The 18,974-nt window shown below is 32.5% G+C and overlaps 2 protein-coding genes across 2 annotated transcripts in view; both read left to right on the forward strand.

Moving 5' to 3' along the window:
• The first annotated feature begins 2,216 nt into the window (after window positions 1-2,216).
• On the forward strand, window positions 2,217-3,549 carry LOC108481962 (FCS-Like Zinc finger 2-like). Its single transcript, XM_017785066.2, has 2 exons — window positions 2,217-2,771; window positions 3,030-3,549. Exons 1-2 carry the CDS (start codon window positions 2,425-2,427, stop codon window positions 3,220-3,222), a joined length of 540 nt encoding a protein of 179 aa, XP_017640555.1. The 5' UTR covers window positions 2,217-2,424; the 3' UTR covers window positions 3,223-3,549.
• Window positions 3,550-6,884: 3,335 nt separating this feature from the next.
• The window catches only part of LOC108482794 (uncharacterized), a 40,938-nt gene continuing 28,848 nt past the window's right edge, over window positions 6,885-18,974 (forward strand). Inside the window, exons 1-19 of the mRNA XM_053025730.1 lie at window positions 6,885-7,252; window positions 7,860-7,963; window positions 8,463-8,597; window positions 8,698-8,748; window positions 9,231-9,325; window positions 9,412-9,529; window positions 10,132-10,233; window positions 10,332-10,520; window positions 10,606-10,766; window positions 11,131-11,301; window positions 11,839-11,931; window positions 12,012-12,336; window positions 12,507-12,611; window positions 12,691-12,786; window positions 13,236-13,303; window positions 13,925-14,045; window positions 14,121-14,327; window positions 14,407-14,610; window positions 14,728-14,837. Coding sequence (XP_052881690.1) covers window positions 7,156-7,252; window positions 7,860-7,963; window positions 8,463-8,597; window positions 8,698-8,748; window positions 9,231-9,325; window positions 9,412-9,529; window positions 10,132-10,233; window positions 10,332-10,520; window positions 10,606-10,766; window positions 11,131-11,301; window positions 11,839-11,931; window positions 12,012-12,336; window positions 12,507-12,611; window positions 12,691-12,786; window positions 13,236-13,303; window positions 13,925-14,045; window positions 14,121-14,327; window positions 14,407-14,610; window positions 14,728-14,837 — 2,552 coding nt within the window. The 5' untranslated portion in view covers window positions 6,885-7,155. The remainder of the gene's footprint in view (window positions 7,253-7,859; window positions 7,964-8,462; window positions 8,598-8,697; window positions 8,749-9,230; window positions 9,326-9,411; window positions 9,530-10,131; window positions 10,234-10,331; window positions 10,521-10,605; window positions 10,767-11,130; window positions 11,302-11,838; window positions 11,932-12,011; window positions 12,337-12,506; window positions 12,612-12,690; window positions 12,787-13,235; window positions 13,304-13,924; window positions 14,046-14,120; window positions 14,328-14,406; window positions 14,611-14,727; window positions 14,838-18,974) is intronic.

The raw sequence follows: 18,974 nt of genomic DNA on the forward strand, positions 1-18,974 counted from the left end.
TAGGTAAATTAATTATTGTGCGTTAGATCAAATAGCAAATTGATTCATTCTATTAAAAATTTGGCACAGCTAACGAAATAACCAAACAAATTACACATGGCATGCTGATGTATAAGGACAGCATATTAGCAGTAGAAATATATGAAAAATTTAATAGAAAGATTAAATTGCTCTTTGATTTAATATACAATGACTAATTTACTATTTTTAGTACATGAAGTAAAAATGTAATTCAACTCTTAATATAAAAATCAGTATCATATTTTTACCAATTATTATTTTTTCAAAAAAAGGAAAAATGTGAAGTAAATGTTGAATTTCAACATCAATCAATTTCAAAAAGTCTTAGTAGTTAATATGAAGACAAAGAAAAGTCTTAATACAATATATGTATGTATATATATATATATATGAGTTGGTAGAGTGTCCTAAATTCTTTAGAGAGAGACTCACCAAAATTGATTAAAAATAATAATATTATTAATAATATTATTGAAATTCTTTTTTAGGAGCCTAAGACTAGACTATATGGCGGTGTGGTCGTTACCCTAACGCGCAGTGCACCGAGCGTGGGCCCTGATTCAAATTTTGACGTTAGAAATATGGTCTGTGTGGGCCATTGGATTTTTATTTTATTTTACCCTTTTGGAAAACTTACTTGAGAGGATTACTAATTTTCATTTTCCCTTTTTACCCTTTCTCATCTTCCTCAAACCACGAAATCGCCATCTTATTTTTTTGGTCAAATTTTGTTATTAGACTCTATACTTTGCGTAGATTGTAAATTTAGTATCTGTATTTTAATTTGCTCAATTCTAATTTTTATATTTTTTAAATTTTGAATAGTCTTGACCAAACGGTAACATTCTCAATCACGATTCTCATACCTATTGGTTTACTCAGATTAATACATATTGACATTCTAGCAAAACACAAATAATTATATTAATCAAATATAAAAATAAATGTACGTATTCATTTATTTAGATGAGTGTAGTTAAATAAAAATCAAAGTTTTATATATACATATGAACCTCGATTTAAGTTTTATGTGTACAATGGTACCAAATTAAAGTTTATGTATCAAATTGCACATTGGACCAGAATTCATGTATAAATTTAAGAATTATCTCTAAAATTAATTAATGAAGTTAGCGCAATTAGTGATATAATATATTAATGGTAGCAATTCCTTGATCTGAGATGATGAAATTGAAGATTTGGGACTTATATGAATTGATGTTAAATTCAATAGCTTATAGTGTAAATCACCCAAAAAGAAATTGATTTCATCTTCGAAACGCGTGTTTTTAAAAGAACTTGAAAAGGACATTGAATAATTAGTTGATACTAACAAGTTTTAATGACAAAATAAATTTTATTAGTTGAAAAAAAAAATATCATTAAATTAGTATTATAGAGAAGTGTTTCATCTAGCCGATTGAGTTTTAGTTCAAGGATATGTGTTTGATTGTGTTAAAACGTATTATCTTTCAATTTAAAGGTTGAGGAGAGATTATAAATAATTTCAGACATTATATCAAAAATAACAGATACGATAAAAACAAAGGTTGAGGAGAGATTATAAATAATTTCAGACATTGTATCAAAAATAACAGATACGATAAAAACAATCTATGCACCTAAGTTTTATTTTAAAATAAAGTATTTCACCAACCATATTTTGATTTAGGTTAAATATGATTTAAACCTTATACTATTCACACATATAAAATTTAATCCTTCAACTTTTTAGGTTTCAAAATCATCATGTTTCTGGTAAAAGTATCATGAAAGTTATTGTATAAGGAGTCGGATTGTATTTTGGGCGTTCTGCTGAAAAATGGGAAAATTAATACCTGATCATTTTATTAAAAATTTCATTTATTTTTATTAAACACTGGTCCCTATACGTCAACCCTAGATACATTTTTCGTCACCCATATCATTTTTTAACAATAGAAATGAATAAAAATTTCAACAAAAAGGACCAATTTACTCTTTGATCTAACGTACAGAAACTAGTTTGTTATTTTTTAAGTAAAGGAACAAAATCAATCTTACTCCTAATACAGGGTTCTCAATGGTAATTCTACCCCAAGTTACTATTAAATTCACCCTAGATTTATCATTCTCAACCAAATGGCTCTTTGGTAGTTTCAAATACAAACCAATGGCAAATACGTCAAAAGTGAATACAAAACACTAGAATCATTTCAAAGCTTATTCAAGTTAATAAGTGTACATTTAAGCCAATGGATTCATTTGGACTGATATCCCTGAAAACCTGCCATTGTTTGTAAATCTTTTTCTCAACATTGTTCTTTTCCCTTATAAAAAATCACACCCATCATTTGTTTTTCCGCCCCATTTTCCTTGTTTCTCTCATTTTCCCTTCAAAGATTCCACCTTTTTTGAACCAAGATGGACTGTTTTGTACCTTCAAGGAAGCCTTGTTTCGTTGAAGAAGATGATGGTTTAGCTTCACTTGCAGGCATGGAGGGTGTTGGATATTCAGATGGAAGCTATTACAAAAACCATAGCCAAAATGGGTTTTTCTCAACACCCTTTTGTTTCTCAAGGAGGAATAATAGTTTAAGGAACATGTCTTCTTCTTCTTCTTCTTCTTTTTCATGTTTGATTTCTTCTTCTCCAAGGTCTACTAGGTTTTATGATGGCAGATTTGAAGATCATCATCAACCCCATTTCTTGGATGCTTGTTTCCTTTGCAAGAAACCTCTTGGGGGTAATAAGGACATCTTCATGTACAGGTTTAGTCCTTATTTCCCTATCTTCATGCACATATGGTTTAAATTCCTTTCTCTCATTCATTCATTTCTTCTATTAAAATTCAGTTTTCAAATGATATTTTTAATAAAAATATCAGTTTACTATTTGATCATATTTATAGAGATTAATCCATTAATTTTTGCATAAAAATAATAAAATATAATCAAGATTTTCACCATAGTTTTACCATTTCGTCGGTGATATATGGGTGCTTAGTTATATGTTGAAAAATGTTGCAGAGGGGACACACCTTTTTGTAGTGAAGAGTGTAGGCAAGAACAAATAGACATGGATGAAGCTAAAGAAAACAATTTGAGCTTTTCTTCATCAATGAAAGCATTGAGGAAGAAGAAAGACCAAAGGAAATCATCCAAATCTCCAACCAAAGCTGAAGATTATCCTTTTAGAACAAGCACTGTTGCAGCTGCTTGAAACCAACATATCTACCATATAAATAGTTGAAAATATATATATATATATATATGAAGATCCATGAAGAAGCCTATTTTTAGGGGTTTCTTTGTTTTTTTAATTGTGAATGTTATATAACACACTATATGAGAATGTGATATAAGCTTGTATTAACCCTATCATGCTGTGTTTTCTTTTTGGGATAATTTTTGACAAACGTTAATGCATAAATGAAAAGAATGGTGAGAAGGGTATGGTTTTTTTATTGGCCCTTCTGGGTATATTTGTGTAGTAAATGTAAATTGATATTAAGTGGAAGTTAATAAAAGATGTTCCCCTTTTGCTTTATTTTTTTATTCTTTTTATTCGGAGGTTTTTATTAAGAGTTTGATTATATTTTATATTTTATTAAAATAAATAAATTAGTTTTTATTTATTATTTTTTTAAAATTTTATCTTTTGTAATATTAAAGATTGACATGGGTGTGTTACATATAGTTTATATTAATTTTAAGGGTTAGTTTTTAAAAATAAAAATAAATAAAATTTTTAATAGGATGGTTATTTTATTTTTAATTTGATGTATAAAATTAATTTATTTAATTTTAAATAAATAATAAAAATATAATCTAATTTTTAATATAAAATATTTATAAAACCTTTACCAATATGAAAGCTTAAGTTCTATTTTTCCTATTGCTTAACATGTTGAAAAATAGTGGAAGAAAGGAAGAAAAAGTGGGCTTTGCTTCTTAGTTAAGGAATTTCAAAATTTGAGAATTGTTGTTTGCTTTTGTGAACTTTTTGACTAAATGGCATTAGGTATGTAAGTCTTAACTTTTGACTATTATTATTGAAGAATAAATAAATTGGGTTTGGGTGGTCCAATTTGGTAGAGACCATAATAGCATTTACTTCAAAGTGAACTCTTGTTGAAGTCTTAGAACAAAGCACTAGGCTTGGGCTTCAATTTCTGAGGTTAGGTCCAAAGTCTTTAGAATTCAATAATACCAAGTACACTTTTTTTTCTTTATACAATCTCTAAAGGGTAAAATATATTATTAGTCCTTATATTTTGATAAAATTTAAAATTTAATCTCTATATTTAAAACATAAACATTAATTTTTTTTATTTTTTTATTTAAAAATTCAATATAGTAGTTAAAATTGTAAGTATTTTGAACTTGAATTTTTGATTACGGTGTTTTACATGACGTGATAATTGGCATATGATTGATATGAAATAGTTGAATTTTTTTTTGTTTAAGTTCAAGTTTATTACAAAATTCATTTTTTAGTTACATTGCTATCAAATGAGTGTTTTTTATTTTAAAATGCAGAACCAATAAATTTAACAATGTTATCAGTTTGACTTAAATTTCGTAATTTGAAAAATAAGACTAAATTTTTGAAAACAAAAGTACAGGTACCAAATTTCAAAGAGGACAAAAACTTATGATATATCTTAACTTTTTTAGGCACAACATCAAATTTAGCCATTGATGTTTACATCAATTATCAAATTGACTCTTGTTCTTTTTTTGAACTAAATTTGACATTCAAACTTTCAATAAAAGTCAAATTTAACATTCAACCTTTTGAAAAAGAGTCGAATTGGTGTTTCTTTTAATACAATTACTAACTAAAATGTCAAAAATTTAAATATAGTAGTTTGTATGACAACCCACGTGTATTGCATGCAAATATTGTTACTTTTTTATGATTATTTTAAAATTATTTAATTTTTATAATTTTTATATTATTTATTGACGTGACATATAAAATAAATAGTGTTTGGGTATTTATACATGCTATTACAGCTCACTATATGACCCCATAGTTTTGTCTTGACTCCATTGTTTCTAGTAGTGACATTTCGTGCGGACTCTAGGTCTGTTGGACACATGTTTCGTTCTGGGTTGCCTACAGAGCACGCGGTCCTTTCTGCTATTGGTACTGACATTCCGTGCAGGCTCCAAGTTTGTTGCATACGTGTTTCACTTTGGGTTGCTCATGGAACATGTAGTCCCCCTTCTGCGAGTTCCTTGGATGCGTGCAAGTTGAGATTGTTACTTTTCCCTGGTTTGTGTGAGCTCAACCTATGAACTTGTTTAGCGAGCTGGGTTTGTGAACACCCATTGCTCTCCTCTCATGGCTGGCCTCGTACTCAATCGTCTGATAGAACTTATCCGCGTCACAAGTAGGCGACCTGGACTCTACCTAGATTCAGGTTGACATTTACTGATTTGTAATAAATAGTATCATGTTGAAATAAAGTGTGAAAGGACTACTATTGAATTGTCATGCCAACTTCATTTTAAAAAAATAATGTTTTAGTCCGTATTTTTATTAAAGAAAAATGATTCAATACTTTTAAAAGGTTAATAATGAAATTTAATTAAAAAATAAAAATATAACTATTGAAGATTAAATTTATATTTTTTTCATTAAAAAAAGAGTTTTGTAAGTCAAACAAGCAACCATTGAAATGAACACGTGAGTAAGTGACGAAAGTAACATCTGTTTGGCAGTGACTCCACGTGGCACTTTAAAGACAAAGCCGTGGTGGTTACTCGAAAATTTTTCCCTCACAATGAACTTGCACACGTCATCAGTCAACAAAGTTTGTGTACGTGTCATCTTGTTGTTGGTATAGGTACTTGATGAATTTGCCACTTGCTTTAGTTTGATTGGTATGGTAGTTAATTTATTTGATATTCAGGGTCTTCTTTCAAAATAATTGAATTTACAGTGTAATAATCAGCTGTAACCACCATCATTTTATCATATTCATCAGGCCAATCATCGTCAGCCGCGTATTAATTCTGATTGTTCAATGTATCTCCCTCGACCTTCATGGTTATAATATATATATATATATATATATATATATATATATATATATATGACTCAAAAATGAAAAGTTCACTTATATAAATCAAAAGGTTAAAATATGATTTAAATAATTGTATTAGTATATTTTAAATTTAAATTTTTATTTTTTAAAATTTAAAATTCAAGTTAATTGTTAATTATGATAAATTTTTCTATTAAATTTAATAATGCATCATTAAAAAAATCTTAATTGGTAGTCATATAATAAAAAACCGTAAATAAACCTGAATTTAGTAAAAGAATTTAAACATGTTAGTAATTGAATTTGCATTTTCAAACTCGAAAAGTAGAGGACTACATTTCTTAAAATAAAAATAGGAGATTAAATTTAATAAAAGTACCATAGGGGCCCTGTAGTTGGAGTTAGGTTGCATTTTACCTCAATTTTGAGCAAAATAGGCTAATTAGTCATCGTACCTTACATCAAAGAGTAAAATAATTATTTCTATTAAAAAATTCATCAATTTCTACTTTTAAAAATTGGCGTGAGTGACAAAATGTGCAGTTCATTTTGTTGTACATGAACTAGTTTTTAACAACAGAAATAGGTAAAATTTTTAACAGAATGAATGAGTAATTTACTATTTATTCTAACGTATAAGAGCTAATTTATTTATTTTTGAGTAAATAGACCAAATAAAATTCACTCTTTACGCAAGAATCTCTATGATATTTTTACTAATAAATTTTAAACGTAAAATAAAAAATAAAAATTACTTATAACATATTTTAACCAAATTAAAAAATTTTATATCCTAACTACCCAAAAAAAAATACTTTATATCGTAAGACCAATCGTAGCAGCCTGCGGATACGCGCGCAGTGCATTTTTGGAGGAAAAAGTCATAATTTTTATCATAGTATTAATTTTATTATTATTATGTAATCTTCAAGGAAAAAAAAAGGCCGACAACAACCGATGATTTGTTCATTTCTTCCTTGCTATTTGCCTAAATATTTACAGTCTTTCTAACATCCTTATTATATTGTTCTGATCTTTAGTATCTTTTGGACAATCAAATTCAAGAATCCAACCAAAAAAAAAAAAAATTCCCAGAAATGTTGAAGGATCAAGTGGCTTACCTCTTGCAGAGGTATTTGGGGAATTACGTGATAGGTCTCAATAAAGAAGCTCTTAATATCAGTGTTTGGCAAGGTTTGTTGATATTTGTTTCTGGGGTTCTCTGTTTTTATTTTTTTGGTTTTTAAGTGTATGAAACTGCTGATGGAGTTCATTCGTTATGGTTAATTTTCATATTTATGCTTCATGTATTGGTTTTGAACGTTTATTTGCTTCATTGAGTCATTTGGATACTTGGGTAGTTTGGGTTTTCGACTATAATTGAGGGTATGTAAGTGTTTTGATCCGATGAGGTTAAACAGCAGAGATGTAGTCAAGGTGAGTGTTGGTTTGGTTTGAATTAAATTTAATTTCTTTTTATATTGGTATTGTGTTACTTGCTTAATTTTTGAGTCTGGATGGAAGTGTTGGTTAAATTTTAATCATATGGTATTGGTTTTTAGTGACCATTAAGTATAGAAGGTGTCTTAGACTAGTATGCATTAATTTCTTGTTTGAATCAAATGTCATTTTTTTGATCGGTATAGTGTTACTTGCTTAATTTTTGAATGTGGATGGAAGTGTTAGTCAAATTTTAATGATATAATATTGGTTTTAAGTGACCATTAAGTATAGAGGGTGTCTTAGACTAATATGCATTAATTTCTTTTATTTTTTGAATTGTGAAAAAAAAAAAAACCAGGTGATGTGGAACTAACAAATATGCAACTGAAGCCAGAGGCACTTAATGCATTGAAGTTGCCGGTGAAGGTTAAAGCAGGGTTTCTTGGATCAGTTAAACTCAAGGTTTGTGGTGTAAACTGTTGTTGTCATAAAATTTTATTAACATATGGGGTCTGCTCTATGTTCTGGATGTTTTTTCATTTGCTTGTGGCTGGTTGATTGAATTTAAAAACAAATTATAATCATAAATTTCATGAGTGTGAAATCTATAAAGTGATGAAGCTGGTCTTGAAGATGGTTGAGGTGAAGTTATTATTATGGTGACTGTATGGCAGTGGTGACTGGCTGGTAGTATATTATGCCTGAGACGTGCATGATAATGTTGAACTGCAAATTTAATAAGACTGCTGTTTTGCATGCCACTATTAACTTCGGTAAATATGAGAAGTCTGAGTGAGGAAAACAAGACCTGAACCTTGGATGTTGGTCCTCCTAAAGAGAGGCAACAAACATCAGGCAAATCTTGAGTTGTTTATGCAGCTTTTGTCTAAAATGCATTATTTAATTCTTGTAAACTTCATTTCATTCTTATAAGCATGGACGTTTCATATGCCAACTTCAGGTTCCATGGAGTAGGCTTGGTCAGGATCCAGTTTTGGTTTACTTAGATCGCATTTTCTTGTTAGCTGAACCTGCAACCTCAGTTGAAGGCTATAGTGAGGATGCTATCCAAGAAGCTAAGAAAAGCCGAGTACGGGTAAGACCTTGATGAGCAGTGTGTATGTTGATGCTATTAACCATATAAATTTGTTTTTATATTTAATTTGTTATACTAATTTAAATCTTTTTGTTAATAGGAAATGGAAACGAAGCTGTTAGAGAGACTGCACCAGTTAAAGCCTGAAATGGTATTTTAGTGAGACTGTCAATACGTTGTTATTGAACATACGATTGTCATTAGTTGGTCAAAACCCTTTTCATGGTTATATATTTGAACAATTAGGTTTCTACATTTTAGACTTTCTTTTACCATACATAAGCTTTGCCCTTTATGATCCTTGTCTGTGTTTTCTACGAATTTTCCCTTTATGACCCTTGAGCATCTAGGTTTTAAGAAGTTTCTTTGTTCTCAAATATCTTGAATCATTATAACCGCTGGTGATATGAGGTAGCTTATGTTAGACCAATAGGTCTGTTTTATGTTCTGTGTTCGGAGCATACCTGCATTCCACTTCTTTTTCCTTGATTCTGCATTTTATTTCTGATATTTGCCAATGTTTGTTCTGCATGAGCCAAAAAATTTTAGTCTTTTGACTTTTGATTCATTCCTTTACTGAACTTTATATTTGGTTTCTGATTATGATTTAAAATTACATTTTTGTCTTTGAAGAATAAATCATGGTTGGGATCCCTTATCAGCACAATAATTGGTAACTTGAAGCTCTCAATCTCTAATATTCACATCAGATATGAGGATCTTGAGAGGTACAAAAAAACCTAAAGGTTGATGTCCTGTTTTCTTAGCAATTTGTGTGGAACTAAGTGCTTTTTTTTCTCCCTTTTCATTTTAGCAATCCTGGCCACCCTTTTGCAGCTGGCCTTACATTGGAGAAACTCTCAGCTGTAACTGTTGATGATAATGGGAAGGAGACTTTTGTTACTGGCGGTGCATTGGATCGTATACAGAAGGTAAACCTCTTTTAGTAAATAACAAAATTTGATTTTTCAATGTTTCAATCACTTTTGACGGACAGAAGTTCACTGAGGCATGACTTATCGTAAAAAGACTTTGTCATATTATTTTATCATAAAATTATTCTCTATGATTATAGAAAAAGAGATTCATTCGTTGTTGGGTTGCTTCTTGATGCTGCACAGTTTTAGCAAAAACTATAGTTCCTTTTCTTCTTCATTGGGTTTAAATTTCTATACTAAGCCCAGACCTATAAACTATTTCATTCCAAAACTGTGGTTTATCAACTTTGCTTACTTTAATGAGTCATTGCCACTTAAAATGGCTGTTGGTCCGGCCCCCTGTGAAGCTGTTTGATGCAACCATCCTAACTTTCAGGGCTGTTAACTGCCTCTGGCAGGTCATCGTTAGTCATCACAGAAGGTATACATCACACCACTGTGACCACCGGAGCTCTTTTTCTGCTGACTACTGCTTTTTCGAGACTCTGATCCTTTTGATTCCCTGCCCCCTCAAGTTCATACTTCCTTCGGAGAATTCTATTTATTAACTATTATTTATGATGACTGATTTTTGTTTTTATTCCCTCTTCTTATAGTCTGTTGAACTGGATCGACTTGCTCTTTACTTGGATTCTGATATATCACCATGGCATATCAAAGAGCCGTGGGAGGATTTACTTCCTGCTGAGTGGGTTCAGGTATTCCCCTATCACTTTTTGAATTTAACATGTATACTGATTTCTGTTGCTTTTCTCAGTTCTAGACCAAGAGTGTCCTTGTTTCCCATGAACTGCAGGTTTTCAGATTCGGTACAAAAGATGGAAGGCCAGCTGATCATCCTACAGAAGAGCACAGCTATATCCTGCAGCCAGTGACTGGAGATGCAAAGTACATGAAGCTGCGGCAAAATCAATCATCTAATAGTGATGAGCCTCTCCAAAAAGCAGCAGTGAGCCTGGAGAATGTCACACTTTGTTTGTCAAAGGTTATTTCTAGTGTTTCTATCCCGGAAGTGCTTTATTTATATTGAAGGTAGGTTTTTAATGGTTTTATTATCCTTGTATATGTAGGATGGATACAGGGATATTTTAAAATTGGCTGACAACTTCACGGCCTTCAATCAGAGGTTGAAATATGCCCATTATCGTCCGTCTTTCACTTTGAAGTCAGATCCAAGGTCTTGGTGGAAGTATGCTTACAAAGCTGTTTCTGATCAGATGAAGAAGGCTAGGTGCTTAAACAAGATAACTCTGTTTCTTTCTGTCCTGGATTTTATTGTTTATTGCACAACATCTCCTCATATGATTAACCTGCACAAAGATAAAACCTTTAATCTGCATCATCCTGGAAATTGCTATGTGTGTTAAGTCTTGAAAGTCAGTACTATTCGACAGAGGATGGTCCATGTCTTAGATTTTCTGCTTTGGTTTTTTATTTCTCTTTTTTTTTTTTGAAGCTCGGGCATAAAGTTTGTGCAAATGGGGAGCTTTCGCCTTTCTTTCTTTCTTTCTTTTTTTTTTTTTTTTACCATGATTGGATTTTCACAGGATTTTCTTTTGGTTATGCATTTTCTAAGAAACTAGTTGTTTTGGCAGTGGAAAACTGTCATGGGAACAGGTTTTGAAATATACAAGGTTGCGGAAGAAATATATATCCCTCTATGCATCACTGCTTAAATCTGACGTGAATCGGTCAGTAGTTGATGACAATAAAGAAATTGAGGAACTTGATCGTGAACTTGATATTGAACTTATACTGCAGTGGAGGTAATGTATTCCTTTGGCTGGTTTCTTCCTTAATAAGTGTACCTTTTATTCCCTTGATACTGCTTCTCTTGGATTTAACTATTTACGCCGAAGTAGACTGCTACCCATTGACAAGAACCAAGGGTTTCGTGCATCACATTGAACAACAGCATGTGCATTCTAACTGCATAATGAACTTAATCCTACCACTCCAATCTTAATCTGCTTAGCTTCATGTCAAAACTTGCTCTAGCGTTCTCATTTTCAAATTCTTATAGGTATCTAACTTCAATCTATACTGGATGGCGATAGATGAAGTTGCTCAATATAGCTAAGGCTAACTGCCACTTAATTATGATGTTATTAACGTTAGAGAGACATCAGGAGACTGAACAGAAAGTGAGAAGTTTGTTGATGTCTGTAGACACAGGCATAAGTATTCTGGGCTTGTCATATGGATGTGCATAACAACTCTAAACTCTGAACACTTCACTATATTTTTGGTTCAATGAAGTGACTTTTCGATCTAGATGAGGACTATATCCTGGTATTATGCAGAATGTTGGCGCACAAGTTTCTTGAGCAGTCAATAGAATCAGAAAACTATTTGAAGAAGCAGAAAGCTAAACAATCATGGTGGTCATTTGGATGGTACAAATGTTCTTACAATTTAATTAATAAACTCCTATGATGCTGTAGAATTTACAAATAACCTGTTCTTACAATTACAGGGGCAGTCAATCTTTTAAAGATGAAACTGAATCATTACATTTCAGTGAAGAGGAGTGGCAGCAATTAAATAAAATTATAGGATATAAGGAAGATGAAGATGGGCAGTCGCTTATGATTGATGAAAAACCTGACATTCTTCAGACTGTTTTGGAGATTCACATGAAACATAATGCTTCAAAGCTTCTGGATGGGGCCCATACATGTCTTGCTGATTTATCATGTGAAGGACTTGATTGCTCCATTAAGCTTTATCCAGAGACGAAAGTGTTTGGTGTGAAGCTGGGGTCATATCAATTATCATCTCCTAATGGTCTTCTTGCTCAGGTCTAATTTTCCTCTTGCATTTTCAGACTTGTTTTTTATTTTATTTTATTTGTTACATAGGTTTCTTGCTAAAGTCCAATTTCCCTTTTTCATTCTTCACAATTGCTTTTTGATTGGTTACATAATTCCCCAACAGTAGCGGCAGCTTAATTCTGCCTTTGTTCATGCAGAGTGCGACTACAGCTGACTCTTTAGTTGGTGTCTTCTGCTATAAGCCTTTTGATGCTAAAGTAGACTGGAGCATGGTTGCTAAAGCTTCTCCTTGTTATGTGACTGTATGGAATCACTCCTAACTCTTGAATTGTAATTTCTTTGGACTGTATACTGATTTGTTAATGCCATGTCTTTGGTCAGTATCTCAAGGATTCCCTCGATGAAATTGCCAAATTTTTTGAAAGCAATACAGCTGTGGGCCACACAATTGCACTGGAAACTGCAACTGCTGTACAGGTTTTACTATGCTTATATATCCTTTTCTCTTCTATTGAAGAGAGCTTTCTGTAGCCAGGTCACTAGAAAAGACTTTTATCATTATGAGTTTATGACTTTAAAATATTGTAGAATAGTATATCATTTCGAGTTTATGACTACTAAATATTGTAGAATATTTAATTCTGGTTTCTGATGGGAAGGTAAATAATATTGAAATTAATGAAAGCAACTAGATGCTCCTGTTTTAAGTTGTTGTAAGTTGTAAGGGCACATTCTTTAAACAACTCTACTAAAATCAGAGTTAAAAAATAAAATTTGTTAACATAGATTTTTCCTGTATCACCAGTAAGAATAAAATTTATCATGGTTTCATATAATTTATTCTTTCAGAAAAGTTCTTTTTAGCACTAGCATATTCAAGTGATGATTGGTCTGGTTCCCTAATGGCATGTTTAAATGATCATCAGATGACAATTGATGAAGTAAAACGGTCTGCTCAGCAACAAGTGAACAGGGCTTTGAAGGACCATACCAGGTATGTTACTTTACATTGAAAATTGCGACAGTGACCATATTGGTATCTCCAAGGATTGCTAGGCTACTCCGTGTCTGCTTTCTTCTTCTTTTGAAGTCCTTTAATGTTTCTTACCGCTGCTGCTGTCTTGTCTCTCTTCTCCCTCCATTGGGGGGGAGGGGATATAATGTCTTAGAGTCCTATATAGCTGCTGAAATTATGTTTATCGATGTGATAACTGTTATTGCTTCATGAGCCTTTCATGAGGGGCTAAAACACAAACTAGGAAGTTTCATATGATATTGTCCCATTTTGATTTAATCAGTATATTTTTCCAGGATTAATTAATCCTTGTATTGAATTTGTAACTGAAAATTGAAAGCTTAGATTCACCGTACTGGTATTGATTATTTATCTTTCAATTTTCATTGTAAGGCAGTTTTCTAGGTATGTAAGCTGTAATATTTGGATGTGGCTTGTTGGGTGATATGGGTTGTCCATTTTGGGGTCTTACATATCATGTTTTGTGTACTCTTCTATGTTCGTTTGATTGATATATTTATCCCATTGACTTTGAGAAGACATATTTTAGTTATTAGTATGCAATTTATATGCAAAGTATTTATTTTTACCTGTTTGTAGGTTTCTGCTAGATTTGGATATTGCAGCTCCTAAGATTACAATTCCAACTGAATTTCAACCTGATAACAAGCATTCCACAAAGCTTCTTCTTGATTTGGGAAATTTGATCATTCGTTCACAGGTTTGAAGATGAAGAGAATCTTAATTGCATAATCTGGAATGTATAATTTATAAGGATTTTTGCTGACATCTTCAGGATGACAATGCACTCACATCTCCTGAGGAGCTGGATTTGTATTCGCAGTTTGATTTGGTTTTAAGTGATGTGTCTGCTTTTTTGGTTGATGGTGATTACCATTGGAGCCAAACATCTCTAAAGAAGTCTGCGGCTTCTACCAACACTGATGGTCTTAGTTTCTTGCCCGTTATTGACAAATGCGGGGTAATCTTAAAGCTTCAGCAGGTAAAGTTGTAGACAATTTCCCTTAAATGTTTTTATAATGTTGAGTGCTTTTAGGTCATTATTTTTATATCACATACAGATTCGCTTAGAGAACCCGTCATACCCGACAACAAGGCTTGCTATACAATTACCATCTTTAGGATTTCACTTTTCTCCTGCTCGGTACCATAGATTAATGCAAGTAACTAAAATATTCCAAGAGGAGGAAAACGACAGCCCAGATCTGCTTTATGCTTGGAATCAAGCTGACTTTGAGGGTTGGTTGTCTGTTCTTAGTAGGAAGGTCTCTCTCTCTCTCTTCCATATACATTGTGTGTGTGTGCACATGCATGTTTGTTTTTTATCTGGTTTTATTTTCTTGACAATTCTTTAACCCCCTTCTGCAATATTTATGTGATAGGGTGTGGGAAATAGGGAAGCTGTATGGCAGCGACGATACTTGTGCTTAGTAGGGCCTTTTCTATATGTACTTGAAAGTCCTGGCTCCAAGTCATACAAGCAGTATATCAGGTTCACTTACCAACTTGTCCATATTTGTTTTCCAATGGCATTGATCATCTTATATAAGTGGAATACTGGATATGATATTTTGAAGATTTAGGAGGTTTGAACACACAATGCTTGAATAAGAGTGTTACATTCTCAGTGAAATCTCTTCTTAATAGATTAAATTAAAAATCTACTACAAGAATACAAAACTCCACCCTTTGTATCCATGTTGGGAAGATATGGATTTGATAAGGATGAATTACATTCAGATGTGGTTAGATATGTTGAAATATGTATATATTTTAAATTTATTTAGGTAGATAAATCTTATTTAGGTATATAAGTTTTATTCATATTCTAGGAATATTTTTATTTTATCTTTTAGTAGTTTATTAGGACAAGGAACTATTTCCTTTTATATTTTAGTAGTTTATTAGAATAAGGAACTATTTTCCCAATTAGGATTAGAACTCTTTTCTCTATTTAAGTTCAATTCTTCAATTAATAATATAGAGCAGTTTTATTAAAAGCTCTCTTGAAAGCTTTCATGGCATCTGAGCTAGGTTAAAATCTCTAGTAACATCATGGTTAAAACAGCCTTCACTAGAGATAAGAAAAAACCTTGGTGCGATCACTGCAAAAAATATTGGCACACTCGAGAAACGTGTTGGAAGCTCCATGGGAAATCGACAAATGGAAGAAAAAAGAGTGGCAATGGTCGTGGTTCACAATTAGGGGATAGCAGAGCTTTCCAAACAACTAATGGAAATTATAAGGGCCAAAGTTCTCTGGAAGAGTCTCCATTCACTAAGGAACAATTAGAGCATCTACACAAGTTTTTTCAATCACCACAATTTCAGATGAATTCTTCAATTCCTAACTCATCCAATAATCCTTCTTCCTCTGTTGCCCAATTAGGTACTGATTTTTCTGTTTTTTTCAGTGTCAAGCCTTGTAAAACAAACACATGGATCGTTGATTCTGGAGCTAGTGATCATATGACTAGTAGTCATTTTCTTTCTTCAACTTACACACCTTGCGCAGGAAACAAAAAGATCAAAGTAGCAGATGGGTCCTTCTCGGCAATAGCCGGGAAAGGCACTGTCAAAATTTCATCTTCCTTGGTTTTACATGATGTTTTACACGTGCCAAATCTAGCTTGTAATCTCATATCGGTCAGTAAATTATCCCAGTCCTCAAATTGTCATGTTATATTTGACTCCTCTATGTGTAAGTTTCAGGACATGGTCTCGGGGAGAATGATTGGCAATGCTAAAGAATTTGGTGGAATTTACTTTCTTGAAAATGACCATCTAAGTCAACCAACAACTACTTTATGTTTAAATTCTGTTTCTGATAAGGTTATGATTTGGCATTATAGGCTTGGACATTCTAATTTTTACTATTTAAGATATTTGTTACCTAATCTTTTTAAAAATAAAAGTCCTTCTTCATATCATTGTGAATTTTGTGAATTGGCTAAACATCATTGGTCATTCTTTCCACCTAAAAAATATAAAGCCTCCAAACCTTTTTCGTTAATTCATAGTGATGTTTGGGGACCTTCAAGAGTCTCGACCTTTTCAGGAAAATGTTGGTTTGTCACTTCTATTGATGATCATACTCCACTTTATTGGGTGTTTTTATTAAAAGATAAGTATGAAGTTAAAAATGTGTTTCAATCTTTTTATGCTATGGTGCAAACACAATTTGGTGTGAAAATAGAAGTATTTCGGACTGACAATGGTGGGGAATTTTTTAGCGACCAATTAGGTGTTTTCTTAACCAAACATGGAATAGTCCACCAAAGTTCTTGTACAAATACACCACAACAAAATGGGATTGCAGAAAGAAAAAATCGACATCTTTTGGAAGTAACCAGAGCCTTGATGTTCACTAGTCAGGTACCACGTTATCTTTGGGGCGAAGTCTTGTTAACAGTTACATATCTTATTAATAGAATGCCCAGTAAAACTCTAAACTATAGAACTCCTTTTAGTCTCTTTAAAGATAATTTTCCTAACTCTAAATTGATCACATTTATCCTCCGAGTTTTTGGGTGTAGTGTTTTGTTCATCTTCACAACCAAGGTAAACTAGATCCTAGAGCAAAAAATGTGTCTTTGTTGGTTATGCTTCTACTAAAAAGGGTTACAAATGTTATGATCCAATTGATAGGAAGATTATTATTACCATAGATGTCACATTTGTTGAAACACAATCTTATTTTGATTCTAATCTTCAGGGAGGGAATTATACTAAGGAAGATTCTATAATTGATCAAGAAAAGATTAGGAATATACAACATAGGGATTCTAATAATGGGGAAGGCGAATTTATAATTAACACAGAAATTAATGATGTTAATGTTAATGAAAAGGAGGATGAAGGTGTAGAGTCTAATCATGAGAATAAAAAACAAACAAAGGAGTTAATTGTTTATTCAAGAAGAAATCGAAATCAAGAAAGTGAAATCCACCAGATTCATCACCAAGAATCCGACCCGCAAGATCCTGTCAAAAGTCCAGGTAAAACTCATAGATATTCTAATTGCCAAAAGAAAAGGTGTTAGAAATATTGTCAAATATCCCATGTCTAACTTTGTATCCTATAAAGCTTTGTCTTTGACATTCTCAACCTTTGTTTCGTGTCTCGATACTATACAAATACCAAAAAATGTGAAAGATGCTTTACAGGTTCCTGAGTGGAAGGAGGCTATTTTAGAAGAGATGCGCGCTCTTGAAAAAACAGGTACATGGGAAACAATGGAATTACCTGTAGGGAAAAAAACAGTGGGTTGTAAATGGGTGTTCACAACCAAATTTAAACCAGATGGATCTTTAGATAGATATAAAGCCCGGTTGGTGGCTAAAGGGTACACTCAAACATACGGGATAAATTATCTTGAAACGTTTGCTCCAGTGGCCAAATTAAATTCCGTTAGAGTTCTTTTATCAATTGCTGTTAATCTTGATTGGTCTTTACAGCAGTTAGATGTGAAGAATGCTTTCCTAAATGGAAAACTTGAAGAAGAAGTTTACATGGATCCTCTTCCAGGTTTTGAAAAAAAATTTGGAACTCGAGTATGTAAACTCAAGAAATCTTTGTATGGTCTGAAGCAGTCTCCTCGAGCTTGGTTTGAACGATTCACTCAAGTTGTTAAAAAACAAGGTTACTCACAAGGGCAAGCTGATCACACAATGTTCTATCGACATTCACAAAAAGGTAGAATAGCAGTTATTATAGTTTATGTTGATGATATCATTCTTACAGGAGATGATGTGGATGAAATAAGGGGTCTCAAGGAGCATCTAGCATTGCAGTTTGAGATTAAAGACTTGGGTCCTTTGAAATACTTTCTTGGAATGGAAGTTGCTTGATCAAAGAAGGGTTTTGTGGTCTCTCAGAAAAAATATGTGATTGATCTTTTAAAAAAGGCTGGGATGAGTGGTTGCCGCCCAGCTGACACATCAATTGATCCAAATGTAAAATTCGGAAATAAAGAAGGTCGATTAGTTGATAAAGGGTAGTACCAGAGATTAGTTGGTAAGTTAATTTACTTATCATATACAAGGCCAGACATTGCTTTTGCAGTGAGTTTAGTGAGTCAATTTATGCACTCCCCAATGGAGGAACATGAAGAAGCAGTGTTTCGAATTCTAAGATACTTAAAGAGTTCACCGGGAAAGGGCTTATTCTTCAAGAAATCCGAACAAAGAGGAATTGAAGCTTATATAGATACAGATTGGGCAGGCTCAATAACAGATAGAAGATCTACATCAGGATACTGTACATTTGTTTGGGGAAACCTTGTGACTTGGCGAAGCAAAAAACAAAGTGTTGTAGCAAGAAATAGTGCAGAGGCTGAGTTTAGATCAATGGCTCAAGGAATTTGTGAAATGATGTGGTTAAAAAGAATTATGGAAGAGCTGAGGAAACCAATAATTTCACTAATGAAGTTGTACTGTGATAGTAAAGCTGCCATTAGTATTGCTCACAACCCAGTCCAACATGACAGAACTAAACATGTTGAGATTGATAGACACTTTATCAAGGAGAAGATTGAAGAAGGCCAAGTGCGCATGCCGTTTGTTCCTTCAAAACAACAGATTGCTGACATACTCACCAAAGGACTCTCTAAGACAAACTTTGATTTTCT

The sequence above is a fragment of the Gossypium arboreum genome, chromosome 1 (assembly GCF_025698485.1).
Source record: "Gossypium arboreum isolate Shixiya-1 chromosome 1, ASM2569848v2, whole genome shotgun sequence".
NCBI classification, from domain to species: Eukaryota; Viridiplantae; Streptophyta; class Magnoliopsida; order Malvales; family Malvaceae; genus Gossypium; species Gossypium arboreum.